A 22,424-nucleotide genomic window follows, 5' to 3' on the forward strand; every position below is an offset into this window, starting at 1 on the left:
AAGGACCCGTCACAAAGGGGCTGTTTGGAGGGTCCAGAGAAACTGCTGAACCCCGCAGAACCGTAGCTAGTGCAGAGCCAACATTTCTCTGAAAACAAATTCTGATCCCTTCTGTTCATCGGTCCTTGATAAACAAAAGGCCAGTTTGCAGAATTATTTACCGTGGGGGAATGGGCTGCCTCCCCATGATATCAGCATCACCCTAGAAGGACACTTGGGGGAAGGAAATGTGGAGGAGGCAAAGGGATTGTTCAAGAAAAAACAAGAAGTCCTTTGCAGTTTGTCAGGTTGGCAGAGAGAAAAAAGACTTCCTATTGAAATGCAAATAGTGGCCCAAATCCTGTTGCTTGGCATACTAAATCACATTAGAGTAGGCCCATCCAATCAATGGGGATTTAGTGAGTCAGCTCCTCTGTAAATTCAGTTGATTCAAATGGGCCTCCTCTAACTGTGACTTACTATTCACACACATCATCTCTCCAGTGTATAATCTTTTTGGTTCCTGCTTGATAGCTGTAAAGTGGAACACAATTTCTCATTAGATTCAGTGTTAAAATAAGTGTTTTGTTCCTATAGAATGTCCACATCTTATACACAAAATGGCTGTCTTCTCGCTTCCCTTGGTTCTTTCTCTTTCTTGACTGGTAAGCACTCCCCTCCAACCTCTACTGTCTTCCTCCCCCCTACCCTACCCCCATCGTTCCCACCTTCAGGCTGTTGCTGTCATGCAACACACAGTGCCGATTTTAGTAGGCTTAAAGGCAGAGAGAGGGGAAGATTAGCTAATAAGGATGGGACTTTCATTTGGAAACAATATGTCTTGTTTTTATGGTCCTTTGTTGGTTGCTTTTGTATCATGGGTTGCTTTTGTTACAAAGTTTTATTTACAACCTTCTGTGCTGTCTATAGTTTGAATGACTGAGAGGGAAATTTTTCTGCACTGGGGAGACTGTCTGCCTACCCAGCATTAATGAATCATTCCTTCTAGCTTTTGGAATTCAAAGAGATCCCTCCAGTGAGCATTCTGTCCTGTCCTTCACCAGTTAGTGACAGTTGTTTGTTGCTGTTGATCTGTTCAGTTGTTTGTTAGTAAGTGTGCAGTCAAGAAAGCAGTACATAAAACTCTGTAATTTTAAGCAACTCTAAGAAAAAGCACATTTTCATTCTTTCTCCAGAGGTATCTCAGAGTGAGTTACTGAGACTTCAAGTGCCAATTAATGAGAAAGGGGAGACTCTGGGGAAATTGTAGCTATTCTCTTCTATGGATACCTCCTTTTTAAAAGAAACATGAATTTTACCAGAAATTCAAAACTCTGCAACAGATCTTGCATCTCTTTCGCTTCTCCTTTTTTATTTGTCATTTGTCAAATCACCCATGAAATGTTTAATCAAACAGTGTAGTGAGGGCTGCTGTGAGCAGCCAATCATAATGCTACCATTTAAGGGATACCTTCAGGGACTAGAGTGCAGGAAAGCTCCCACTTCTTCTCTATGACAAACTTGTTTAGTTATCTCTCCCTCCCTAATGCCAGCCTGCTCTCTAGCCTTTCAGAAAAGACTTCCAAGCCAGCAGCCCCCTTTCCCTCCCCGATAACCAGTGCTTTGGTGTCTTGAGAATCTTCTGCTGCAGCATGGATCCACCACTGAGCCAGTATTACCAGCTGACCAGCCTCAAAATATGTCAACCAGTACTGTTATCTAGTCTGCTGAATGGGACCCCTCAACACCTGTCCCATTTCCTCCCTTGGAAATGACCTCAGATCTAGTGACCCCAGATCCAGAAAGACAACACAATGACTGGTAGAATGAAATTATCTGAGGGGGAGCTTGGTGAAGTAGGAGAATACTTGCCTTTCTCTGTCCTCTATAAAAAGCCTTTCTTCAACAAGATCTTCCTTTTTCCCCACCCCAGACTACAGCTTCCAGAATTCTGCTTCTAGAATACAAGAACCGGAGTCCAGAAAAAGAACATAGCATAAGAAGCTGGTATTCAGAGGGGTACTACCCAAGGAGATTAGAACCCTTATGACTGATGGCCCCCTGTCAAGTATCTGCTGAGCACTTAACTTCCCAAGAAGATATTGCCCTGCAAAGTCTGAAGGTGGAAGATGTAATTGCAGAAAAGTATTTGCAGTTGGTAAAGCTATCATTACTGATACAAAGCAGTTTTTGAATGCAAAATTAATGTCTAATTTAGTACTCATTGTCTTTTGAAGTGTCATTTAACTAGGACAATGAGGTACTGCAGGATGTCAGAGAGGTGGTGTCAATTCATAATCCTCCACCCATAAAACATCACTCATAGTGCTGGTGGCACTCTGTAAGCCCCAGAATGCCAGAGAAACAATTGCTTAAAGGCACAAACTACAGGAAGTATAAAAGATTATTCCTAATTGTTCATAGGTTTCATTTCTTCTCTACAACTTACATGCCCACCCAAGCAATTTGGGCCCAGTAGATTCATGGCTCATTTTTAAAATCTGTCTCATTGAAACATTTGTCTTGTTCAAGTGAAATTGTATAAATTGCTTTTGGTGTCTTCACTGATTGTACCTGCTCTGAGATTTGCTGGTACAGTGCATTAAGTTAGTTATGCACCACCAATTCAGAACCAATTTATAGTGACCCTAATAGAGACTTCAAGGTAAGTGAGATATATAAGGAGTGGCTTTACCAGTTCCAAACCTTCAGTGAATTTCAGTGGCTGAGTGGGGATTAAAACCCTGGTCTACCAGTGGTTCCCAACCTTGGGTCCCCAGATGTTCTTGGACTTCAACTCCCAGAAATCTTGGCCAGCATGGCTAGTGGTGAAGGCTTCTGGGAGTTTCAGTCCAAGAACATTTGGAGACCCAAGGTAGATATAGTGCGGTGTGGTAGATAGAGCCACTGCTCTATCTACTACACCACACTGGGTACTGCAGTGTATTTAGAAATACCTTGAAAATATTTCTGAAAGATTTGTCCTGGAAGATCTTCAAAATAGTAAGAGCTGGTTTCCCAGCTACTCATTGGGATGTTTGCATCTCAAATAGATTCCTCCAGTGGCCCTTTTATTGGCTCCAGTTGATCAGCCAGTTTGCTCCAAAAGATCTCTGAAATGGGAAGAGCTACAAACATTTAGTATGTTGCTGCTTAGTCCCTCGTTGCCGAACTCCACAGGACTTCCTCTTCAAGTCAGTGTGCATAGGATTGCAGTGGGGCCAAACTAAAGAACTAGAATGGCTGCACCTCTCCGGGAGTCATGGATACACAAAGTTTTAGGAGCGCCCCGATCACAGATTGTTTGCCAGACACTTTGTCAAGTAGATACAAGGTTAATGAATGCCAAGGTGGCCAGAGAAAGAGAGATCAGCATGAAAGAAAGAATTCTGGGAATGGGTGGCACTGCAGTGAGAACAGAACTCATGGGTCTTGAACCCAGGGAGTGGCAGGCACTTTGGCTAATAATAAATATATAAAATAGCATGGCTTTCTAGGTAGTGGTTGACAAGTATCTACATATGGAAGGTCTGTCTAAAGACTTGTACCGGTTTCTCTTCTTTTCTTAAACTAGTATAAGTTACATGGCGAGTCCTCCTGCATCAATATCTTCCAAAAATGTGTCAGTTTTTATGGACACATATTTTAATCTGCCAATCAAGGTAAGCCTAGTGACAAGAGTCCAGTATCTGGGTATGTTTGTTGTGTATCTTTTAAGCACAGAAGGAAACGGGGCAAAAAATTCTGGCTCTCTCCAAGGAGGTAGAAACATTCTCAGTTTTCAAACATGAATCCAGAGCTTTTTTAAAAGTGGGAGTATTGTGAAATCCTCCTCCGAAATCTTGTTATTAATTCTGGAAGAAATGTGATTTAGCTGTGCATTGCTTGTCTTTCAGCATGAAAGAAATGTTGCTTGAACATGACATACGTTATCATTATGCATCTGAATGTTAGGCAGTTTTACTCCCTAGTTGCTCTATTCCATAGGGCTTCCTCTCAAGTCAATATGCATAAACTTGCAAGGCTACTGAGCTTTATCCCCATTTCACTCTTACTTAAAGTAGACCTTTGTCAGTTGCAACCAATCTACTGTCACTGATTTCAATGATTCAATGATTGATTTCAATTGATTTTAATCTAGATAGAACTAATGGTAGATTTAGCCCATCAAGAGAGGTGTCTGGAGGGCTAGATAGGTCTGTTGAAAAAGATACTGAATGCTCAATCAAGAGACATTTAGGGATCCATAGTTAATCATAGCGGAAGTCAATCTGACAAGTTCATCATGACTAATTTGCTCCATTGATTGGGTCTATTCTAAGTATGGCCAAGTATCAAATTAGACAATAGCATGTCATTAGATTGCAAGGCTACTGAGCTTTATCACCATTTCATAAGGTTTGTGCCTAAGCAATCAGATTTGCACACAAACTCCATGTTTTCTTCCTGATGACTAATCACAAAACAAGCTGATCTATAAAGTGTTGAAGGTGAAAAAGCTCATCCTGCAACAAACAGACATATTCTAGCACTTAAAGAATTCCAGCTTCTATCTTTATTGTATAGTTTGAATCTAAATCTAGATTCACACCAGAATCATGGTTTTTAAAATCCATGTTGATTCCTTCCTGTATCTCACTTTAGAATAGTCTGAAGAATCACAGCTCTTGCACCTGAGAACAGCCTTGTTGTGCTATTTCAGTGGTTCCCAACCTCAGCTAACCCAAATGTTCTTGGACTACAACTCCCAGAAACCCTGGCCAACACAGATGATTTTGCTTCTGGGAATTGCAGTCCAAGAATACCTGGGTTATCTATCCAAGGTTGGGAACCACTGGCTTATTTGGCCCAGCTTCCTGGTCCAGGAAAAGACTGCTAGAAGAGACAAATGACTTTTTCCACTGTTTTCCACTTCAAATCAGCTAGGATTTAGAGAATAATGGCTCTGAAACTGGAGTAATAAGTTGCCCATCATGGCTAATTGCCACAAATAGACCTATTTATTGCCACTGAATATGTATACTCTTTTTCAAAAGCTACTGTACCATGTGGCAGTGAAGATCATCATTTAATTAAAAATTATAACTTTTGATTATAAGTTTTTACTTACTCTTTCCCTCCCTTCCTTCTCAGTATATTGCTCATCACTCCTTTCAAGCTGAACTCAAGTTAGTGTTCTGGGGGACAAAAATATCTTTCTCCAAACCATTCACAAATTTAAAACCTAATGTTCTCTGTCTCTTCCTCTCTCTTCAAAATGAAAAGGAAAAAAGCATTCTTAAAATGGCAGAACATTTCTGCAGAAGGAGAGAAACTGCCTTATGGGTAGCTTTCCTTTTAAAGGGCTGGCTGAATAAATGCTTTAAACAAAGTGTTCCACAACTGTAAGACTCACAACAGAGGAGCAATTATGCCTCACTGTGAGTGGTGCCAAGGGGCTGTTCAATAAATAAGTTTTTATGGTTCGTGATCCAAAATACATGTATATACTTCTATCACTGTATCCTGGTCTGCCCTTCGGGAAGGAGAAAACCTAAATTTTTTCACTCATTTGAAACACCCTGAAAACTCAATCTGATGGCAATGAAAAAACAAGAGAACAAAGAAACTTATGGATTATCTTTAGCATACTGCAGATGGAACCACTTTAACACTTGGAAAATGTATAATTTCTATGAGCCCTGCCTTTACTTTACAATAGATTTACATTTAGGGACAGGTGAGAATTTCCATCCATTTTTAGTCTGACTTTACCAACACTTAGAAAAACTACATATCTGGAATAAAGTGAAAATAACATATTATACTCATCCCTCATCCATGTAGGACTACTTTCAATGATGAGCAGTCCTTTTTAGATTTAACCTAGTGGCATTTTAATGTTGCTCTTTTTAAAGAGAACTAACAGTGGCCAATAGATGGTGCTCTTGTTATGCTAAAGAGTCCCAGAGCAAGCCGATGGGATATTGCTGAATACTGAAATAAGAAATGTCCTGTAATTTCGAAATTACAAGGTAGGTATTTGAGGAAGCCACAGCTATGTTAATAATTGCATTTCTGCCTGCATATAATGTTGAGATTTTGATATGAAAATGTAGTAAATATTAATGTTATGAGAATACACGTTATAATCAAAATTCTCAACATATATACGGTACCACTCCTGAATGCTAGAGGATGAACCTTTCTAGAGCTCTGGTTAGGACGGGTGCACCTTTCCCAAAGGGGCTGCTGTGTTAAGTTTGTTGCAGCAAAAACCACAAGGAATCGTGTGAACCTAAAACACTAACAATTATGCTGTAGGTTTTCATGGACCTTAGTCCTTTTCAGCAGTGCATGAAATATTGTCTTGCTGTACAGGAGTGTTCTTCCCTTGCAAGTGCACTGTGCAATTTATCTGGCTGAACCAGGGCGCGAACTCTGAGATGTGTGTGGAAGGGGATCAAGGACAGGCCCTTCAGAAAAGCAGAACAAAGTAGCTGTCTGAGGGCACAGTTACATTATGGAAACAAATTGGGAGAGGGATCGGGTTTTTGGACTAGGGTTTATATCACGTTGTACTCACATGGTATTTGAGTCCGTGTGGGTATCCCCTTGGGAAAGCCTTTAATCTGTTCTTGAGGTGTGTTTTATATCAGTCAAGGGGGCTACACAGGCTTTTAAAATCATTGCAATTGAGACTTTGTTCTGTGTCCGTCTGTCCTCGCACTGGCCACCTGTTGCTGCTGCTGTGGTGTTATTTTTAAATTTTGTTTTATTTGCTTTATGTCTTTCAAAATTACATACTGATATGCCAGTATCAATTTTCACCAGATGGAAAAAAATAAAAAATAAAAGAGGTTGCCTGCAGCCTGTGAAAGCCAGATAGAGGCTCCTTTTTCATTAATTTTTTTAATGGACAGCAACCGTTTCTCCTTGAAAACTTGTGAGGATGCTCAGGGCACACACATATACACACACAGAGGGAGGGAGTGAGAAGGAGGGAGGGAAAGCAGCCAGCCCTGGCAAAAGGGAAGGCAAGAGAAATTGATGAGACATTGACAATAAAACCCAGTAGTTTCTAGGCTTGTGAAGAAGGGAGCACCGTATATATATACCATATATACTCTCTGTAGTAGTTGCCAAATTCCTAGAAGAGTTCTTGGCCAAATGTAGAATATTATAGTCTTTTTCAGAAGGATATTCTCACAAGGCTTTTGGTTTTAAAATGCATCTTTTAGGATCCACCAAAAATGAAGCAGCATTTTCTTCCCAAAATCAGAACTGGGACTGGCCATGTCATCAGGCAGAGTGAAGCGGCTGCCTCAAGAACCAAGTCCGGGGTTTAGTTTCTTTGAGGTGTTATAGGTAGACTTGTTTGGTACTTCGTTTGATGTTCCCGTGTTATCCTTAATGGCATTTGTAGTCATTTCATTTCTATTGATTCTTGTCATGTTACTGCTAGGCAGCTGGAAAAATGATTCTGTTGTTTTCCATCTCGTGCACTGAAATAATTTGGCAGGGTGTAGGTGTGGGTTCCTGATCTGATCCTTATTTTAAGCAGCAATGTTTTTGGGCCAGCCCTGATCAGAATCCAATAAGTAAGTAAGTAAGTAAGTAAGTAAGTAAGTAAGTAAGTAAGTAAGTACTGTAAGTAAGTAAGTAAGTAAGTAAGTAAGTAAGTAAGGAAGGAAGGAAGGAAGGAAGGAAGGAAGGAAGGAAGGAAGGAAGGACGAAAGAAAGAAAGAAAGAAAGAAAGAAAGAAAGAAAGAAAGAAAGACCAAGGTCACAGGTGGTGGGAATTCTACCGGTCATAAAAATTCAAGAGCAGGCAATAGCTTTATAGATCAATTTAAAAAAAAAAAGCCTCCATACAATCTGTTAGCTTTTGTGGATCGAGACTGCCAGTCAGACTTGTACCGGTGTAAAAAAAAACATGAAGTCCCCAAAGTCTGTGACAAGACGGAGTTCGCCACGCGTTTTTTTTTTTTAAAGATGTGAATCAGGTACGAGGGAGGCTGCATAAAAGTTACAGCGTAGGAAGCTGCGGATTGGGTATCGCGCACGCACACCCACCCACCCTCCCTCCCTCCCACAAAGCCGGGCGGGCCGTGCGCGTACCTTCCCGCTTGGCCTTTCACTGAATGCCTGCTTCTGTGTCGGTCACACGAGTGTAACACAATGTAGCCGTGTGCAGATTATCAGGAGTCCTTCAGGAGTTCTTGGCACGCTGTTTGCTGCTGCTGCAGCTCAGAGGAGGATGATTCATCTTCTCCTCCGGGCTGTGACTTGACTTCGCAGGTTTCGCAACACTGGGTGGCTTTATAACGACATCATTGCCGGCTGTGTGTGTGTGTGCGTGTGCCTCCCAAAAGCTTTCTTTGCAAACTTGCGAGCGAAGGAGCAGCGAGCGGCAGGGGGGGGGGGAACAAATCTTAAAACAGCAGCCCCCCCCTCTTTCCTAGGGAAAAACAATGGCGCTTTACATCTGCCAGCTCTTCCTCTTAGCTGCCGATTTAACGCTGGCGTCCGCGATCTCCTGTGTCCTTTACACGCTCACCTGCCTGTGTATTGGGACGGTCGTCAGTTTGTTGATCCTTCTCTGCTCCTTTGGGGTGGCGAAGAACGTGAGGAAAATGGTGGGCCGAATGGGGGGTGCGCTCCTCAGCTTGGCTTGGAGGAGCCCCGTTGGAAAGATGCTTTTGAGGAAATCTGAACATCCAGAGTTTGAGGTGCTGGCAGCGCCTCATGGCCAGGAGGCAAACTGGGACCCAGTTCCGAAGGAGGAAGGCGCATCCGCCACTAAACTGCCAGGGACTCGGAAGAAATCACAGAAGCCTCTGGGGCAGAGTCAGCTTCCTCGGAAAGGTACTTCCCAGGGCAGCTCAAGCTGTTTTTCTGGCCCATAACTTGCTTATTCTCAGCCCAGCCTGGTGTTTTCTTTCTTTCTTTCTTTCTTTCTTTCTTTCTTTCTTTCTTTCTTTCTTTCTTTCTTTCTTTCTTTCTTTCTTTCTTTCTTTCTTTCTTTCTTTCTTTCTTTCTTTCTTTCTTTCTCCCTTTCCCTTTCCCTTTCCCTTCCCTTCCCTTTCCCTTTCCCTTTCCCTTTCTTTCTTTGGAGTACAACTTTCAGAGCTCTGCTTGCTTTCTTCAAAGGCACAAGTTGGGAAAACTTGGTTTCTACATTAAATTAATTGTACATAAGCAAAACAACGGACCAAATCATTTTGATGCTGAAAAAAAAAGGCATTTGAATTTCTGCTCAAATTTATGTTATTTTATGACACTGTTAATGATCCTGTCTCCCGGCAAGGACTTTCTTTCCTTGAACTTGCTCATCCCTAGCCAGCTTATTACTGGAGAAATGTTGATGCAAAACAAACAAACAAAAAAACCCAAGATGAGTTAAAGATAAGTTAAACTATTCTCGAAGGCTTTTGCGGCCGGGATCTAATGGTTGTTGTGGGTTTTTTGGACTCTTTGACCGTGTTCTGAATGTTGTTCTTCCTAACGTTTCGCCAGTCTCTGTGGCCGGCATCTTCAGAGGACAGAGGAAGAACAACCTTCAGAACACGGCCAAAGAGCCAGAAAAACCCACAACAACCTGAAGTTAAACTACTCAATTGGGATGGCCTTCTGCTGCTCATCTCACCTGTGGGGACAGGTATCCTTAAAGTCCTTATGAGAAAGAGTCCAGTAGAGAAAGGTAAGCAGCTCAGGATGACACTACAGTGGACCCTTTACTTAAGGAATTAATCCGTATTGGAATGGTGGCTGCAAGTCGAAAAGTCTGTAAGTCGAATCTCCATTGAGATGCACTGAAAACCGATTAATCCCATAACCAGTGGTTTTTATTCTATTTTTATTCCATTTTGGTTTTTTTCTGGTCTGTAAGTCGATTCTCTGGCTGCAAGTCGAATCTAAATTTTGCAGCCAGAGAAGTATGTAACTCGAAAAGTCTGTAAGTCGAGCCGTCTGTAAGTCGAGGGTCCACTGTAGATGCCTATTCTTCTTTTGCAGAAGGACTTGGTCCACAGGAATAAATATTGACAACCCCCCTGTGAGGAGGCTCCTTATAACATTTTTTGTTTTAAAATATATACTAGGATTTTTCACCCACTGTGGTGTAGTGGATAGAGTGATGAATTAGGACTCTGCATACCAGGGTTCAAATCCCCTCTTGGTCATGGAAACTAATTGGGGGAGTGGAACTGGTAAAGCCATTTCTTAAATATCTCACCTCGAAAGCCCTTATTACAGTTGCTATGAGTTGATTGCATGTCAATGGGGCATTAACTAACTAGGACTTTTCACAATATTTGTGCTTATTGCTGTATTGGGAGGCTATGTATTCTAAAAGGCAGGTCAGAAACAATTGCATCCATCTATCAGTCTTTCAATGCCACGAATAAATACTCCAGTGCTCGTCACTAGATTTACTTATCCTGAAATCAATTTAGTAGACCACCCCGAACAGACCTGTAATTCTGGGATATAGGCCCACATTACAAGCTGCTACAGATCACACACAGGATTCCTTCCAACTTCTTTGATCGCCAACTGATGCCAAATATGCCAAAATGACAAGCATCGCTAATTTTGGACTATGGCTTCCGTGGCCATGATAGAAGGCATCTCCATGTGAATGTGGCTTTTAAGAACACACCCTGTATGTGCTTGTGAAAAGGTTTGCAAGTAAGATGATTACTACACAGGCATGGCTCAATCGTCTTAAATCTGCATCTGCCTACAATCTGCTTTCATAAGACCCAGATAAATTTTTTTGTGGTTCTTTAGTCATTAAGTCATGTCCGACTCTTTGCGACCCCATAGACCAAAGCACTCCAGGCCCTCCTGTCTTCCACTGCCTCCCGGAGTTGGGTCAAATTCATGTTGGTAGCTTCGATGACACTGTCCAACCATCTCATCCTCTGTTGCCCCCTTCTCCTCTTGCCCTCACACTTTCCCCAACATCAGGGTCATTTAGAATAATTTATTTACGGTCCTTAGACCAGTCACATAAGTATAAAACCTTATAAAACCTTATAATTTCTAATTTTCAATATTTCATTAGAACATGTTGGCATACATACAGCTAGGAGCTACTATCTAATTGGTACTTAACTTCCACAGTCGAAGTATTGCTACACAGAATTTCGCAACTTGACAGGTGATCTGCATATCAATATCTGAGAGAAGGAACTCAAGTCTATTTCCCTCTGAATGTCCTACGATTCTATCTATTAAGGGAATAATAGTCTTTTTTCACACTGCTTCAAAAATGGGCAGGTGAAGAACATATGCTGTATGGTCCCAATCTCCATCAGCTGGCAGGAGCATAACCTTTCAGGAAAAGGAGTATTTTTATACTCCCCTTCTAATACCCCAGAGGGGAGGGCCAAACACCTCAGGGTCTTTACCAGGGAGTCTCCTCTTCTCATGAGATGGCCAAAGTATTGGAGGCTCAGTTTCAGGATCTGTCCTTCCAGTGAGCACTCAGGGTTGATTTCCTTCAAAATGGATAGGTTTGTTCTCTTTGTAGTCCAGGGGACTCTCAAGGGTCTCATCCAGCACCACAATTCAAAGGCATCAATTCTTCGGTGGCCAGCCTTCTTTATGGTCCAGCTCTCACTTCCATACAGGAAAAACCATAGCTTTGACTATGCGGACCTTTGTTGGCAAGGTGATGTCTCTGCTTTTTAAGATGCTGTCAAGGTTTGTCATCGCTTTCCTCCCAAGAAGCAGGCGTCTTTTAATTTTGTGGCTGCTGTCGCCATCTGCAGTGATCATGGAGCCCAAGAAAGTAAAATCTATCACTGCTGCCATATCGTCCCCTTCTACTTGTCAGGAGGTGACGGGACCAGTGGCCTTGATCTTAGTTTTTTTATGTTGAGCTTCAGTTTTTTTATGTTGAGCTTCAGACCATTTTTTGTGCTGTCCTCTTTCACCCTCATTATGAGGTTCTTTAATTCCTCCCCACTTTCTGCCATCAGAGTGGTATCATCTGCATATCTGAGCTTGTTGATATTTCTTCTGCCAATCTTAATTCCGGTTTGGGATTCCTCCAGTTCTGCCTTTCACATGATGTATTCTGCATATGTTAAATAAGCAGGGAGACAATATACAGCATTGTTGTACTCCTTTTCCAATTTAGAACTAATCTGTTATTTCATACCCACCTCTAACTGTTGCTTCCTGTCCCACATATAGATTTCTCAGGAGATAGATAAGATGGTCAGGCATTCGCATTTCTTTAAGAATTTGCCATAGTTTGTTGTGGTCCACACAGTCAAAGGCTTTTGCGTAGTCAATGAAGCAGAAGTAGATGTTTTTCTGGAACTCTCTGGCTTTCTCCATAATCCAGCGCATGTTAGCAATTTGGTCTCTAGTTCCTCTGCCCCTTCGAAATCCAGCTTGTACTTCTGGGAGTTCTCGGTCCACATACTGCTGAAGCCTACCTTGTAGGATTTTTAGCATAACCTTGCTAAAAGGTGTGAAATGAGTGCAATTGTACGGTAGTTGGAGCATTCTTTGGCATTGCCCTTCTTTGGGATTGGGATGTAGACTGATCTTTTCCAATCCTCTGGCCACTGCTGATTTTTCCAAACTTGCTGGGATATTGAGTGTAGCACTTTAACAGCATCATCTTTTAAGATTTTAAATAGTTCCACTGGAATACTATCGCCTCCACTGGCCTTGTTGTTAGCCATGCTTTCTAAGGCCCACTTGACTTCACTCCCCAGGATATCTGGCTCAAGGTCAGCAACCACACCATCTAGGCTGTCCAGGACATCCAGATCTTTCTGGTATAATTCCTCTGTATATTCTTGCCACCTGTTCTTAATGTTTTCTGTTCCTGTTAGATCCCTAACATTCTTGTCCTTACTATCCTGTCCATCTTTGCACAAAATATTCCTTTAATATCTCCAAATTTCTTGAACAGATATCTGGTTTTTCCCTTTCTATCATTTTCCTCTATTTTTTTTTTTTTTTTGCACTGTTCATTTAAGAAGGCCCTCTTGTCTCTCCTTGCTATTCTTTGGAAGTCTGCATTCAGTTTTCTGTAACTTTCCCTATCTCCTTTGCGTTTTGTTTCCCTTCTCATCTCTGCTATTTGTAAGGCCTTGTTGGACATCTTTGCACAAAATGTTCCTTTAATATCTCCAATTTTCTTGTTTTTCCTTCCTGATATTTTCCTCTATATCTTTCCGTTTGATAAAAATAAAAATAATTTGATAAAAATTACATATCCCAATCAAAGCCAAGTTGTTGCTCCTACTGGATTCCTTTAATTCTCATTTTAAGAACAGTTGTGTGAATGTACTTACAATACTTCAGTGGAATCCTGCTGGCTTGGAGAATATTTGTTTGTCAGCTGAAGATGAGAACAGAGATTTATCTGTGCAATGTGATTGCAACATGGTTGTGTTGCTTTCTCATTTCTGTCTTTCTAAATCCAGGGCCTATTTCTAATTGTTTGCTTCTAAAATCATGACCTGGCTCAGGAGCATTAAAAGGATCAGAAAGAATTTTTTGAATGAGTTTTCATATATTGGAATGAGATTAGAATGGCATCCCATTCTCTCTCCCGCCTGATTCTGGACTACTTTTAGAAATTGGGTCAGGCTTTGCTAAGATCAGAAGAGTTCAAGCTCATTGCTATTCCCTGATTTTGACACAAATGTTCAAAGGGTTTGAGGAAATGAGATGAGAATCACACAGCGGTGCTGGGCATGGTGGCTTCACCCTGCAGCTTAGCTTATCATAGGGAAATTGATTTTCTTATTTAGTAGTAGGGAAAAACAAAAACAAGACCTAACCAATTTCCAGGCCAGCTAAAAAGAAGAAATTTGCATATTTATAGTGTGATTAGTTTTGTAGCAAGTAATTGCATTCAAAACATGGTGGCTCACCAAACATATTCCAGCTTCATGACCCTCGGAGGGCTTCACCAGCACACCTAAGTGACACTTTCCCCAGTTTTGTTTAAAATATTTTTTTGCTAAACAGGATGTGAGCAGCATACATTGCTCTAGAGCAGACATGGACAACTTTGGTAACCCTGGAGTCAAACTTCTGCTCCCAATACTTTTCATAGACACCAGGCTTCGAAATGGCAGAAGTCCCCCCAAATGTAGGAAAAATCAAAATGGAAATATCTAATCAGCCCATTTGTATTTTGATTATGGGAATTATGGGGTGTGGGGATCCCAGCAATACCCCCAAAACATTCAGGAGTGAGGGAAAACATTTCTGACTCTCTACCTTGTATTGCACTCAGACACACTGCCACATCTGGAGCTTTACACTGGTCTGGAGGGGGCAGATATGCCCTTGAGGAGTGCAGTTAACTTACAGGCTGCATTTCTCACCTTCCTGATTTAGAGTTACAACTTGCCTGTTTTGGGGGTAGGGTGAAGAGGGGAGAATCAAAATGGTGGGTATTTTTCTCTCCAGGGATTCCAGGTTCCACACAAATGGGGGGCGGAGGTTTCTCACATGAGTCATACAGTCCACTGACTCTCAGCCTTGCCTTCAAAACTTCATCTTGGAGCAAAGAAATACATTTGCTGGATAATGGATGGAATCCAGAAGCATTTATTTCTGTACCGCATAATCAAGGTGTGTGCATATAGGACTGGGTTCGTGGGTTCGTTTATTTGTCCATTTAGCCCAGTGTTGTGTACTCTGCCTCACAGTGACTCTTTGGGGTCTCAAGTGGATGCCTTTATGATCTCACCTTGATCCTTCTAATTGGAAATGTCAGAACTGGAACCAGGATGTTTCAAAAGAAGCCTTCTACTATTAAACTATAACCCCATGTACTTCCTTTCTCCTCTATCAATGGGAATCTAGTAGGACAGGTGGTCCTTTTCAGCATCAGTGGTCCAGATGGCCTTTGGGTTTCATTCAGAAATCAATCTGTGGATCTGACAGGCAGGAGCAGTTCTGGATCTCAGGGGGTCCTCTGTCCCATCACCTCATTTTCTTTTAAGCAGAATTGCCATAAATTGAACATGGGGCCTTTTCTACTGAAACCAGGTGCTCTACTGCTAAGCTACTTGTGTTTCTTTCAGATATTGAGAGTTTGTGCTCAACGTGTTTTTTTTTAACTTGTTTTAGAAAGTGGCTGTATTGTCCCATGACATTTATTTGGCTATACAGAAGCAACGTAGGAGAAGATGAAGACCGTAAATTGGCAATAGGTATTTAGGGAGCCCTAAAACTCAAGATTTCATTCTTTTCAGAGCTCCCATTATCTCTGTTGAAACTGGTTTTGCTGCTCGTTCTGCAGCATTACTGCTCATCCTCGGCAGTAAAGCCAGCATTGCTTGCAACAGATCTGTGTACATGTTGGTATGACCCCAGGTTGAAATCAATTTTTTTCCTCCAAATTGTCTTTGAGAGTCTGTTTTGCAAATCCCTGTGTCAAATATGTCCCCTCCCTGGGATCTCTTAAGTTCCCAGAGAGTCCCTCCATTTTTTCTCTTTGCATTTGAGACCCACTTATGTTTTATTTCGGTGTTGGAAGCCTGACAGTGGATTTTGGGCAGCAACAGACATGCAGTGGAATTTGATATTTTATACTGTTTGTAATAGCAGTTCGTTTTTAACAGCTTACCAGAAGCTCATCACAGTTTTTAGGGGAAAAAAGGGGGGTGTTACCAAAAAACTGGCAAATGGCTAATAATTGTACATACTGTCTCCATCTTTAGTGTGACCACTGGACTTACAAAAACATAAATCCCTCTCCAGCACATGAGAAGATGTCAAAGGGCTTGGCTGCACTAGCTGGTGTAGGCTTAATAAGCTTGTGGAAGGTCAGGTAGAGATCTGATAGGCCATGTGGTGCAATGTTTGCATCCATGTAATTCTATTTGATCCGCCTTCTTTAACAAAGCAAAACAAAGAAAACTATAGGCTGCCATTCATCTGTTAGACTCTCTGGTCCTGATCTTGCAAAATACTGTAAGGGAGCTGGGAGGCTGGCCTCTGTTTCACTCATGCCTTGCTGTAGCCCTCCTACTATCTTTTTCATGAGTCTCATGCAGGCAGAGCTTCCATCTGTCTTCTTCCCCTCTCAATCACTGCTTCAATCCCTTCCCAGCTTCTCAACTATGACCTTCCTTGCTCCCTCCTGTGTCCTCCTGCTTTCAGGAGGAAGATTCCAGTTCTTGTTTTTACTTCTCTAAAGGGTACAATGCATCAGTGCTCCTCTAACTGGCTTAATTTTTTTTTCCTCCCTCCCTCTGCACCTTGGAGAAGCAGAGAGTTTCTTTTTTCATTTCCCAATTCCCCCATATTATTGAGTGGTTAAGCTATCTGTTTAGCTACTAATGATATGGGGAAACCGAAACCAGCTGGCAAATAAAAACTGGTTTGTTCCCAGCGATTGCACATGCTGGAAGTGAAACAAAATGAAGCAATCCTACCTGCACCTAAAAACAGTAGCCTTTGACAGGTGTGGGTAAGGAACACTCTGGGGACGGGCTGGTTTATTCTAGCAAATAAATTGTCTGATTTCCAGAAAAAAAAAGAGTGAGCCTACCCACCTCCAAAGTAGACAAAAACCGAGGGCCAAATGCATTTGTAGTCACACCCATACTTTAAAAATCATTGCATGGATACTTAACAATGCATGGATACTTATTCACATGAATGGGCAAAGATGGCAAAAGCCTTCCAGAAGCCTTTCATGAAACAGAAACCATTTCTGATGCAGCACAAACATCGCCCACAGCCTCTCCTGCTCTCCCCATCCACTACCTCTGTAAAGTTTACAAGGTTGGATTAAGACTTTTGACGGGGAATCCGCTCATTTGACAGTAGCAGGGCTGGGGAATGTCTTGCTCTCCAGATATTGCAGGATTTGTAATCTTCCAGCTCTCCCCATTGGCTACACTAATTGGAGCTGATACACAGGAATTGTAGGCTGAAAGGGATCTGGAAAGCTTCCCAACTCATGTTCACTAATACACTGCAGCAAGAGGAGAGAACATCAGTTTGATTAAGGGCCACATTTCCATATGGAAAACCTGGTTGGGGTTACATGCTACAGCCAGAACCAAACGTGGGTAGTATTCCCCGTTTCTCTGTCTCTCTCCTTCTCTTTCTCCCATTATCCTGCCACCTTCTCTGTTCCTCCCCATCCCTTGGGAAGAACAGATATCTCTAGGGAGGAATCTCAATTGCTTGCTTGCCGAAAGCTTTAGAAATCAGGCTAGTTCTGTGTCCAGCCTTAGTGTTCCACGTTGCCAATAAACAATAACAATTTCCACCAGCTCCCAAGTTCATTCACCACACATTCATGCCTTTTTCCTTTCCTTGAAGGGGGCTCTTTTCTACTTGAGTGTTTTTTCCAGCATGATGCTCCCTCGCCATGGGCATTAAATATATTTCCTGCGCATTGACCCAATTGCATAACAAATCAAAGACTTAATTCAGGGATAAAAGAAAGCATTCTCACGGATATTCTCTCTGATCATTCAGATGGCATTTTGGGAGGGGAGAAACAAGGGTTTGCTGACAGAAAAAAAAGAGTGAACTGGTATTTTTAGTCTCAAGTAATGCAATCCAAATATTTGTCATCAGCTACTTGAAAAAAGGCGTAAAGCAATTCAGAATACTTTGAGACAGAAGACAAAACCTGGAATTCCTAAGTTCCTGTTCAAAGCTCTAACCACTGCATCTCTCAGCAGTATGGGTTAGAAAGAAAGGGGTTTGTTCAAGAGAGTGAACACTCCTCCCTGCAGCCCACCAGCCTTGCTTTCTCCAGGACTCCACACTGGCTGCACGACTCCAGATGTCATAGTCTTAAAAACAACCCTTCCAAGCTCTTTCACTAATGTCCCATTCTTGCTTTTTTGCAGCCTAGATAAGTCAGCACCCCCAAAAAGCCATCAATGGGTGGAAGGAAGTTAGGAATATTGCTGACCAATGCACGCACTTAGGCCCACTGCACAATTAGGTGGAAGGCCAAGAGTGGAGCACCTGCCTCAGGAATCCTGAACATTCTTGTTGCACAACAGTGGCTAGAATTCTGGGGGAGAGAATTCCTCCTGGGCTGGTAACGAGCCCCATTAACAGGGGCTGGAAGAGTTCCCGCCCTATCATGTGTCCTTTTGGTAAGGTTCTGCAAGATAAAACCAATGGCAATCACTGCTTCTGCTGGATACATTTTGAGGCCTGTCCAGCCATCAGAAGATTCACCGCCGCCACCAGGATCACCTATTATCTGGTTAGCCAGGTTTTGCACCAGATTCAGGGCCCATTGATGTGGAATCTCCTTGTGGTCATTTTCATATTCAGTTGGCCCAGAAGTTGTATTGCCCTACCTACATATCTTGTCTCTCCTGACACAATGACATCATAATATCCAACCCCACTACACCACAAAGCACTGTTTGACCTTGAAATCTCAAGGCCTTGCAGATGTTATTCATCTAACAACCCTACGGTCTGCCTAGGTGAGTGGTCGGCTCTGCCCTTTCCTACCTCACCACTTACTTACTTACTTACTTACTTACTTACTTACTTACTTACTTACTTACTTACTTACTTACTTATTTATTTATTTATTTATTACATTTATAGCCCGCCTATCTAGTCCTATATAGACTACTTTGGGCGGGTAACTACATATCATGTAACAATTTAACAATTTAAAATCATAACAGTATATTACTAAATAAACAATGATCCAAGATGGGAGAAAACATAAGATAACAAAATTCAGACAGTGGGTAGAGGGAAGGCTTGCTTAAACAGCCAGATTTTCATTTGGCATTTAAAGATGCCCAGCGAAGGGGCCATGCGAATTTCAGGAGGGAGGCTATTCAAAAGACGAGGAGCCACTGCCAAGAAGGCCCAGTTTCTTGTTTTTTCCTTCTGGGCCTCCCTTGGCATTAGGATCCTCAGCCTCACCTCCTGGCTAGATTGGGTGATATGGGTAGATCTAGGTGGGAGAAGGCGTTCCATCAGGTAACGAGGCCCTAAACCATTTAGGGCTTTATACGTAAGCATTAAGACTTTGAAATCTATGCAGAACCAAGCGGGCAGACAATGCAAGGCAGCCAGAGTGGGAGTAATATGTTGATGTTTCCATACCCCACTGAGAAGTCTGGCCGCCGCATTTTGTACCACCTGGAGTTTCCGCATAGATCTCAAAGGCAGCCCCACATAGAGAGCATTACAGTAGTCTAATCTCAGGATTATGAGTGCATAGACCAAAGTGGTGAGCGACCCAACATCTAGATAGGGACGCAGCTGGGCTATCTGCCAGAGATGGAAATAAGCGGTGTGGACCACTGACGCTACCTGCGATTCCATGGCAAGCGCCTGGTCCAGATAGACCCCCCCCCAAGCTGCACACCTCACTCTTCGCGATGAGAGTCACCCCCCCAAAAAAAGAGAGGGAGTTTCATAAATCACTGATGGTAGGCCCACCCACCCTCAGGACCTCCGTCTTGTCCGGGTTCAGCCTCAGCCCATTTTCCTGCATCCATTGCAGTACAGCCTCCAGGCAGCGCTGCAGGGGCAGAACAGTATCCACTGTAGTTGGCAAAAAGGAGATCTAGAGCTGTGTGTCATCAGCATATTGATGGCATGATGCTCCACACCCCGTGATAACCTCACCCAGTGGCCTCATATAGATGATTTGTTGATTTCTGTTCTGTTCCACAGATGGGTATAAGCCAAAGTTTGAGTAGTAACTTCCTGACAGGTGTTGATATTTGTTCTCCATGTCTGAAAGCTGGAAGAAGGCCAGTCACCTTGTCTAACTTTATCACCCAATCAGAAGCCTCCCTAACTAGGAGAACACCAAGGCCTAATAATGAAGATGTGCTTGCTTTATCTCTGTAAACATTATTGAGACATTTGCAGATATTAGCCAGAGTGTATGTGGGCTTGTAATTACAGTTTGATACTCTCACCTGGCATTTAATCATAAACCTCTGCACCCAAACCTGATTTTAATTGTGGGGCACAGAAGCAGAAAATGTCACATGATCACATCTCTCAGGGCTCAGCCGAAGACATGAGGCAACCTGAGGGACGACAACCATTTTTGCCCCTTCTCTGCACAAACTGAAGAACAAAAGTCCTGAAACCAGCCAACTGCTGTGTAGCACATCAGGTTGTAGATCTGATAAGTACCTTTCCCCATCTTGGCAATCAAAACAACAGTGAAACAACTGTAATAATGAGAGTTGTACAGGGAATTTAAATAACTAGCCAGAATCTGCAGCCTCAGACCACTGCATCATTCTGTCTAATGGTATGTCTAGAGAAGACCTTTCTGACAACTTTTGAAACATAGGACCTTTATAATTTAATCCCACCAAAAAACTGTTTTAAATCTACATTTATCTCTCGTACTAAGTGCTTCACTTTCAGTGAGTGTGACATTGAGGGTAATGCTTCAAAATATGGTTAAAAATTGAAACTGCTTCTTTAAGTATGTTGTTAGCATGTGTAACAGGTTAGTGCATCATCTAGAAGATCATTATATAGATATTATTACAGGAAAGACAGGGTTGGGGCCAGAAATGTTTGCAAGGAAGACTCCGTGGGCGAGAGCAGGCAGACCTGTCTCCTGGCTTACACAAGCTGATTCTCTTGTAGAGTCAGTGGGATGTAGCCATTAGAGCAGGGGTAGATGTGTTTGGTAAATAAAGGGTGCATTTAGAACCTCAGGCCACACAGGCACACATACAAACTCACTGGAATGCTAATGGACGTCTTAGGCAAACTGAGGAACCCCTGTTGAAAGCAAATGTTGACATTAGGTGGATTTTGCTTTGAACTGGAATAAGCACGTTCTGAGGGACTGGGAACCACTTCCCTGCCCCAGGACCCTCTAAGGCAGGGGTCCCCAACCCCTGGTCCGTGAACTGGTCCCGGTCCGGGACCTTGGGAGGACTGGGCCGTGGAGACAGATATCCTACCCCCTGGACACGCAGACACACACATAGCCCACCCACGGATGGATGCATGCCCCCCGCATGCATGCACAGACACACACATGCCCCCCGTGCATGCATGGAGGCATGCACACACCTCTGCATGCACACATGGACATACCCACCACATGCACGCCCCCTGCATATGCACAGAAATACTCCTGCATGGAAACATGCACACACAGATGCCCCCCGATTCCCCACATGCACGCTAACCCGGTCTGTGGTGTCAAAAAGGTTGGGGACCACTGCTCTAACGGACATACCTGGCCCTCTTGATATAACAGGAAGTGACATGAATGAAAGCTTTAAAAAAAAGGGACTGGATGGTTGTTTCTTTCAAAACCTGGTATTGTGTTCCTGAAACAAGATTTGGGAGGACACCTTCTGTTTGGGAAAGAGCTATGCCCTCCTAAAGGTGTGGCTGTCTCATTTTTGGAGGGAAAAATGTGAGGACTATTTCTGCTAATGAGGCTCCCCCCCTCCCCCTGCCTAAAAAAAAGTGGTATCATGCAATCCATAGGATGCATTGTTTCTACCCTGCGATATGCTTTTTGGGGCCCATAAAACAGGGTTTGGGGGGGGAGGAAATGCATGAGGCTCACTCATGGGCTGTAGGTTGGCCCCTCAGGGTTAGAGTGTTGGCTTAGGTAGGGCTGGAGAGATCCAGCTTCTGGTCCCTGTTCAGCCCTGAGGCCAACTGGGCGCCCTTGCGCTCGACACAATCCCTCAGCCTGACCAACCTCACCTGGGGCGCTGGGGGAGGAAACCTCTGAAATGCTCAACTTATACACATGGCAGTCAAAAAGAGAAATGAGTATAAGAAGTAGATAAATAAAGACATGTCTTTCCCTCTGGACAGTTTTCATGAACTGAAAACCATGAAAAGCACGTTTCCTATTGTACATTTCCAGGGGAAAATTGATAGACACAGAATGGAGTAAAGCCTTCCTTTTTAATGCTTCCCAATGTTGTCCCATGATTATTCTCTCACCCCCAACGTTTACATTATCTTAGTAAATATGCAAGAGGAGGGGGGAAGTATTTGCTATGGTCATTGGCTGCCTCATGCAAACTGTCCTACAGAGGAAGCAGCCTGTGGCAAAAGGAGGTCACAGCTGTTGGAGAAGATGCAGAGTCCAGGAAGGAGCTTCAAGTACTGCCCAGTTATTTGTACCTCTTTTTTGGGAGCGGGAAGTAACTGAAGCATAAAGAAGTCACATTTCAAAGCCAATGATGCAATGAGCGGGAACATTATAATTTGAGTTACTTTTCAGTGTTGCTTTTAGGGTCATTTCAGAGGCAGTTCGAATGGATATTTAAAAGCCTGTCCTTTTAATGCCATTCTTCCTCCACCCCACCCCTAATCGTAAGTTGTATTCTCCCCGCCTCCCTCCCACACACTTTAAGGAAAAAGTAACCTAAAAGAACATGACAAGCATTATAGCCAACTGTTAAGATAACTTTGCAGCATTAAAGATAATGAGGTTCATTTGAGGCTTTGTA

The 22,424-nt window shown here is 42.7% G+C and overlaps 1 protein-coding gene and 2 long non-coding RNA genes across 3 annotated transcripts in view; 1 reads left to right on the forward strand and 2 right to left on the reverse strand.

The window, feature by feature from the left end:
* The window catches only part of LOC144587760 (uncharacterized), a 29,602-nt gene extending 21,550 nt beyond the window's left edge, over positions 1-8,052 (reverse strand). The window contains exon 1 of the long non-coding RNA XR_013542917.1: positions 1-8,052. This is a non-coding gene — a long non-coding RNA (uncharacterized LOC144587760).
* Positions 1-8,155, reverse strand: part of LOC144587783 (uncharacterized) — a 65,457-nt gene extending 57,302 nt beyond the window's left edge. The window contains exon 1 of the long non-coding RNA XR_013542933.1: positions 8,080-8,155. This is a non-coding gene — a long non-coding RNA (uncharacterized LOC144587783). The remainder of the gene's footprint in view (positions 1-8,079) is intronic.
* The window catches only part of LOC110090816 (uncharacterized), a 23,061-nt gene continuing 8,682 nt past the window's right edge, over positions 8,046-22,424 (forward strand). The window contains exon 1 of the mRNA XM_078388971.1: positions 8,046-8,826. Coding sequence (XP_078245097.1) covers positions 8,433-8,826 — 394 coding nt within the window. The 5' untranslated portion in view covers positions 8,046-8,432. The remainder of the gene's footprint in view (positions 8,827-22,424) is intronic.

Source organism: Pogona vitticeps, chromosome 1, assembly GCF_051106095.1.
Source record: "Pogona vitticeps strain Pit_001003342236 chromosome 1, PviZW2.1, whole genome shotgun sequence".
Taxonomy (NCBI): domain Eukaryota; kingdom Metazoa; phylum Chordata; class Lepidosauria; order Squamata; family Agamidae; genus Pogona; species Pogona vitticeps.